General features: G+C 55.5%; 1 protein-coding gene across 1 annotated transcript; it reads right to left on the bottom strand.

The window, feature by feature from the left end:
- Window positions 1-2,038: 2,038 nt before the first annotated feature.
- On the bottom strand, window positions 2,039-6,351 carry C6H10orf71 (chromosome 6 C10orf71 homolog). Its single transcript, XM_021700093.1, has one exon. The coding sequence runs from the start codon at window positions 6,349-6,351 to the stop codon at window positions 2,146-2,148; it is 4,206 nt and encodes a 1,401-aa protein (XP_021555768.1). The 3' UTR covers window positions 2,039-2,145.
- Between the last annotated feature and the right edge of the window lie 363 nt (window positions 6,352-6,714).

The raw sequence follows: 6,714 nt of genomic DNA, 5'->3' as shown, positions 1-6,714 counted from the left end.
CTTGCTGTAAGTGATGGAGGCCTTCCTCTGGCTGACCTGCTGGGGAGCCAGGTGTTCCAGGAATCCCTGCTCTCTGAGTGGATGCTGCATCCTGCCAGACGCCCTGTTCCTCTTGTGCATTCATAAGGAAGTTGACCTTGATCTCCAAATATCTACCTTGATGCTTTTAGCTTGATCAATAGCTCTGCTTATATTGTTCCTAAGACAGAAGATGACTGCCTCCCCATACATAAGCTCCCCTTAAGGAAAGTGTATTATTCCTTGTGGGGACATCGTTACTATTACTATGGTTTTTTTTGTTTTTTTTTTTAACCGAAGGTTTCTATTTTTGTTAGGCAGTTCTTTTCCTGGGCCCTGAGAATTTTAAAATGAGCTATCCATTTTCCTATCTGAGTAAGATGAAAGCAGGTGAGAGGATGCTTAGCCACAGTGGCAAGAGCCAAGATCACAGATTGTTCTTCCCACTGGCACCCCAATGCATGACTCGTGGGAACCAGACTTCTCGGACAGCAGCCGGACTGTATTCCTGGCCAGTCGTCTGGTTGTCTCACCATGGCATCGAGCCAGGGGATTTGTGGAGTATTTTCACAATGAAATTAAGGTGTGGCCATACTTGTTGGGAAAACAAACAGGTAGAAAATCCTGAATCCAAATCGTGGCCAAGAATAAGAGCTCTTGTATTGGTGTGAGCCTGGGACTTGGTGAGTTTTGTGCCTTCCCATCTTTCCAGCCTGGAAACAGCATCTTTGCCAAAGGAACAAGGATGATGCAGTTTGTGGGGTCCCTGGGAACATGGACAGCACAGTCCCGACAGCTGCCTCAACAGCTGCCCTTTCTAAACAAGGAGGGAGACGTGTTTGCCCCTGTCTTTCCCATAGCACAAGAATTAAGTTGCTGCAGCGGATGCCCTGGGTGGAAGCCCGTGAAACCAGCCTGCATTCCTTCCTAGCATGGCTGCCCACAGTGTGCATGTGCTCACAGACGCCTCTGTTCTCAGAGGCCAGAGATGGTTATTGCATTTTGCTGCCTTGACCTGAATCAGATACTTCCCTCCACATCCCCAAAGGCCTGGGAGTTGGGAAAATACAATTTCCTTTTGAGCACAGGGCATAGGTTAACAGTCGTGAAATTGGGACACCTGGGGCCTGACTCAGTTCCCTGGGCCAGCCGTGATGGTGAGCTTGGGTCTCCCTCCTCTTTGTCCCCCTACATGAGTGGACAGCCTGGCCCCGCGAATGCAGGGACAGTGCTGAGGGCTCCAGGAGGAGCGCCGGGATGGCAGCAGGTGCCGAGGCTGCTGTGTTCAGAGTGATGCCCCTGCGTGGCCGGCGGTGACGGAAGGTGATGGAAGGCCTGGACAGCACAAGGCACTTTACTGACCAGGGGAGACCTGCCACTGCCCACAGATGGAAGACCAGTCCAGGACAGAACCACATCTGCAAGCTTGTTTCACTTTTTAAAAGGTAGCCTTTTCTTTATCAGAAAATAGCCTTCAGAGGAAAGCTTCCTCAGTAAAGAAAACCCACTCTAACCAAAAAAACATTTCTGCAGGGTTGCCTTGGGGCAGTCCTTAGCCATTTCTGCCTGCAGTGAGCTGCAAATGGTTACTGCATGGGAGCGAGGGTAGAGGCGCTTCTCTGTGCCATGCTGGACCTGGAGGGGCTGGGCCGGGTGGTCTGCTCGCCGGGCAGGGCTGCGCTCAGTGCAGTGCGGCATTTCTGGGGGCTTGGGAGTTGGCTCACTGCATGAGCCGGCCCTTGAGAAGAAGTAGGTGCGGTGCCCGAGCAGAGCGGCCATTAGGAATCAGGCTGGACTCACCCCAGTGGCATGGCCAGAGGAGGACAGGGAGTAAGGGAGGGGAGAAGGAAGGGGTAAAGGGAGCAGATCCAGGATCCGGGAAGGGGCTTGGGAGGGACCCAGTCATGCAAACAGTGCCCTCCCAGGGAGGAGAGCCCCAGGAAGCCCTTCAGGTGGGGTTTTCTCAGAATCCCCACTTCCTTTGAGACTTTAGGGATCCCACATGGCTAAGTATGTGTTGATGTCTGTGTGTGTGTGTGTGTGTGTGTGTAAGTGATTGATTGTTTGGTGGAAAGGGGAAGTAAGTTCTTCTGGGTTTATTTGAGGGGGCTTAGTCTGCTGTAATTCTCAAGAAATGCCTTCTGTGGCAAAGTCCTCTAGGTCGTCGGTAGAGATAATGCCCAGGCGCGGAGCATCTCCCCCCTCTTCCGCTGGGCACCGGGGAGGTGCTGGCTGCATGCTCTGGGAACCAGGGCCGGCCGCCTCGGGGGTGTGCGGGCCCTGCCTGAAGAAGGTGGGGGCAGAGAGCTGAGACGAGCAACGCAGTGGCATCAAGGGCAGGGGCCGGAAGTGGGGGTACAGCATGTAGGGAGAATCAGGTGTGTTTGGCGGGGGTGGCTCGGGGGAACCCCCCTCAGAGGATGGGATGGGGACCTTGACATATTTGCCCGTCTCTGGGTCATAGAAGGTCTTGATTTTCACCTGGAGTGGTAGATCGAAGACAAAGTACTCTCCAGATTGGGGGTCTTGAAGGACCTTCTGGGTGGCAGGGTAAGGGGCCAGAGGCATACGGGATTGGGATCCCCCAGGCTGCCTCCTGAGTGGCTCTAAGGCAGACACTGAGTGGCGGTGGATGGGAGGGGGCAGGGAACGGACCTCGGGGAACCTGGATCGGGGCCTCTCTCCGGGGGATGGTGGCCTACGCTCCCAGTCCTCCAGGAAGGGCTTTTCTTCTCCAGGTTCACCATGCTTTTCTTGCAGTTGGTCGGTCTTTCTCCTCTTGCTTGCCAGCTTTTTGGCCCGCCGCAGGGCCTTCTCTGTTTTGGGTGGGACCGCCGGGGGCTTGCCGGCTGCCCTCTCCTGCTGAGCAGGAGGCTCTGGTTTCTCAGGGAGGCCCGCTGAGCTGGTGGCCATGTCCAGCACTGAACCTCTTGGAGAAAGTGTCCTGAGGTCTTCGGCGGATGGCTCAAGTTGGGGGTCCGAGCCAGCCTCCCATGTGAGGGCGTGTGTCAGGTCCTCCCTACGGGCGACCCTGGCTGGGTAGAGGCTGGCCCAGGGCCTGGGGTGAGGAGGCTCCCCTGGCAGCAGGCCCAGCTCAGTGGGGACCTGGGAGCCATCATCCCAGGTGCTGCTGGTGGCCGGGGAGCATGCGCTGCTCTCATCCAGGGAGCTGGCATTAGGGGAAATTGCCATCTCCCCAGGGACCAGTCTTCTCCCTGGCGGCCCTGCTCTGGGTGTGGACAATAAGTGACTTTTGAAATCTTGTGTGTGCTCTTCCCAACACATTCCCAGCTGCCGTGGGGGTGGCTGGTCTTCTGGGTCGCCTTGGGGCAAAGCAATGGTGGGGATGCACCTTGGAGCATCCAGCTTCCCCTGGTCCGTGGAACTGTTCTTGCTTTCATTTGCCACAATGTGACGTGCAGCCTCTGGGGGTGGCTTCAGCCCTTGGCCCTCTCCCATGAGTGGAGGAGACGGGATGTTTCTTGTTGGGACTGGCTGGGAAGTCTCCCTCCGGGCCATGCCAGGCACCTGCCCGTGGTCCTTCGTGCCCTCCCAGGCTGTGTGCTTCAAGTGTGCATCCTGCATGCTAGCGGGGGTTGGGGAGTTGGCCAATTCCTGGCTCTCGGGGCCACCAAGACCAGCCTCTTCTCCCCAGCTTGGCTTTGGCAAGTCGTCTTCTTTGTGGCTGCTGCCCAGAGGGTCCTCTGATGACATGGTCCTCAGGAGGGGCCGCATGATGGGTTTTATTACGGGGGTGGCCCTGAAGGTGTTGTCTTTAATTGCAAACAATATGTGCTTGTTTGAAGTAGAAGATGGTGAGGGGGTAAGGTCTTTGATTGTATCCTTACTTCTCCCCATCCAAGTGCCTCTGAAGTTAGCCTCCTCTCTCGATGCCTTCCTGGGTCTATATCCAGACAAACCTCCCTCTTCTCCTTGCAAGGATTCCCTCTTGCTGCGCTCCTGCACGCACGTGGGCCCATTACTCAGGGCACAGAGCTGTAGCTCCTCTTTCCCCATCGCTTTCTCCTTCTCGTCCTTCCGACTGTCTCTTTCACTTCCGTCGTTCCTCCTGTCTTCCTGCTGGCTCTCGGTGAACCACGTTTTCTGCTGATCCTCAAATGAGGCAAAGGACTGGTCTGAAGAGCTGGTGCTGAACTTGGCCTTACTTTTGAAGCCTGGCATGAAATCAGATTGGCTGTCACTGTAAAACACATCTTCTTCCTCGGGAGAGAGGGGCCCTGGGGAGAATTTCTGGTTGAAGTTTGGATTCTGAAGTCCTGCATCTCTCTCTGGTTCTGTCTCTTGAGACACGGATCTCAAGAAGCCCTTCTCGAGGCTGAGGGTCTTTGGTTTCTCTGCAGCCTTCCCTGCCTCAGGCTCTCTGCTGCAAAGCCTCAGGGACAGGTGCTTCCTAGGGCAGGGTTCCCCGGCGTCCGGACACTTGCCCGACCCATTGGTGCCCATCTCCGGATCTCCATCGTCCTTCTCGTAGCTGTTTCTGTCAGCTCCCCCCCTGTTGATGCAGAAGGGGGCTTGGGTGGTAGCTGGAGGTGAGCTAAGAGTTAGATAGTTATCTGCAGAGGCTGCACTGGAGACAGCCCTAGGGTCCTTCTGCGTACTGGTGTGTGACCCAGAAGGGCCGTCAGCTGGTGTCTCCTTAGACAGCTCCTCTGGAGGGCTCTCCTCCAGCCCATTGGGAAGGATGTCACCATTGCTCACGGGTTCTTGCTTGCCTCTGGTTTTCTCCTCAAGGCCTTTCAAGAGAGGTGAGGGGCTGTATGTGCTCTTAACACATTTCCGCACATCCTTAAGGTTGAACAGCAGGCTGGGGGCTTTGGATTTGTAGCTGTCCCGAGACTGACATTCACTGGGCTCCTTCTCTTGGTACCCATTTAGCTGCCCTGGGGGTGATGGGGTTATCTCCCCTGGCTGGCTGTCGGATGGCTCCAGGACATGCTTGGTGGGTATGATGGGGGTCAGAAGCTTACTGATGTTAAAAGGAGGACTATAATGCTCGTTGGGGTCCATGGGCAGGTCAAGAGCCTCGCTTTCTGGAAATTGTCCCTGGAGATTGTGCTTTGTATACAAGGCTGGGCCTCTTCTGGTGACCTGCTTCTTCTCTTCTGAAGCATCTGGTAGACTTTCTTTCCTTCCTTTGCCAGGCTTTGGTTTCCTCCATGGGGGCTGGGTCGGCTTCACCTGAGGGTCAGGCTGTGAGCTAGAAGCTTTTCCCTCCACAGCGAACGCCTGGGCTCCTGGATCCCTAGCTCCCCAGGGTCCAGATTCCGTGAGAGCCCCTGCAGCCAGCCTGTTCACCTCCTGGCTGCAATTGGCCCGGGAGTGGCAGGGGGAGACTCTGTGCTCAGGGGCCTGGGGCTCTCTTAACAAGGGCGCGTCATCATAATGCTTGGGAGCTTTGCTCTCTGGGATGGGGTCAGCAGCCTCCTTTCTCTCGGGCAGCCTCGGTTGGTGGGCGTTCCAGGACTCAAAAGCACTGTTTTCGCTATGAAGAAAGGTCCCTTTGCAGGGCCACTCCTTACCTCTTCCAGGCTCACCCTTGGCTGGCTTGTGGGGCGGGGAGGGGAACTTGGACTCAAACGAGTTGGTCATGTTTTCGGGTGTTGGGAGGAAACTGCTGGAGCCATGACAGGCCATTTCGGGATTCTTGGGGGACTCCTGCTCTCCGTGCTTCCTGCCAGGCTGGTGGCTATTCTGGTGGGCGCCAGAGACTTCAGCAGGCACCCTCCTGACCGTCAGAAAGGCAGAATCGAAGCAGAAGTGGACACCACTTTCTGGAAGAGGAGCAAATTTGGGGGGATTTTTGAGAGCCGGGGGCTTACTGGTAGGAGGCCTGCTGTCACAGCGTTGGTTCTCAGTCCTGTCAAAAGATTTAATTAGTGATGATACTTTTGAAGCAGGCTTGCTGTTGCTCCTCAGGCCGGACACGGGCACCTCCAGTCTCCACTGGGCTGGTGTCAGCGGCGGGCTGCTCTTGGGATACTTTTCCTCCCCTTGAACGTACTTGGGGAGCTGCTGGAATGTGGCCGCCCAGCCCGCGTGCTCCGTGCCTTGTGACGGTAACTGGCTCCAGATGCTGCTTTTCCTGTGGGTGTGGATCACTGTTCCCTGGGGGAAATTCCCAAACACATGGCAGGTGATATCCGGGGACAGGGCCAGGTCGGAGTCATTGCGGGATGTGTCCTCTGAGATGCACAAGCTCCGGAAGGCCCGGTCTGTGAGGCTGCTCACCTCCCTGTCTGCATCGTCCAGCACACTGCCGATGCTCGAGGAGTCGCTGAACCCGTCCGTGCACTTCTTATTCCCCTGCATCATCCGCCAGCTAGGAAGACTGTCCCCGGTCAGCCAGTGGGTGCCTCTGGGGGATGATTTTGGAAGAGCAGCCCTCTTCCCTCAAAACTAGAGCTTCCTGTCGACCAGATGTAATTGCAAAGTGGGATTTCTTTCTTTCTTTCTCTCTTTTTTTTCTCTGTAAAAGAAAGACGTGCAGGGTATGAACAGGATATCCAACTTAGTGGCTCCATGTGAGAACTACACACTGGTCCAGATGGGTGATCGTGCCCGTGATGGTTAATTTTATGTGTCAACCTGACTGGGCCCTAGTGGCCAGTTTTTGGTCAAACATATGTAGATGTGGCTATGAAAGTATTTTTTAGATGTAATTAACGTTTAAATCAA

This window comes from Neomonachus schauinslandi, chromosome 6 (genome assembly GCF_002201575.2).
Source record: "Neomonachus schauinslandi chromosome 6, ASM220157v2, whole genome shotgun sequence".
In the NCBI taxonomy this organism is placed as follows: Eukaryota; Metazoa; Chordata; class Mammalia; order Carnivora; family Phocidae; genus Neomonachus; species Neomonachus schauinslandi.
Note: the sequence above shows the minus strand (reverse complement) of the source record. Positions and strands in the feature narration are given on the sequence as shown.

Coding starts and splice junctions, on each gene's coding strand:
- C6H10orf71 (XM_021700093.1), bottom strand. CDS start 6,351: ATGATGCAGGGGAATAAGAAGTGCACGGACGGGTTCAGCGACTCCTCG.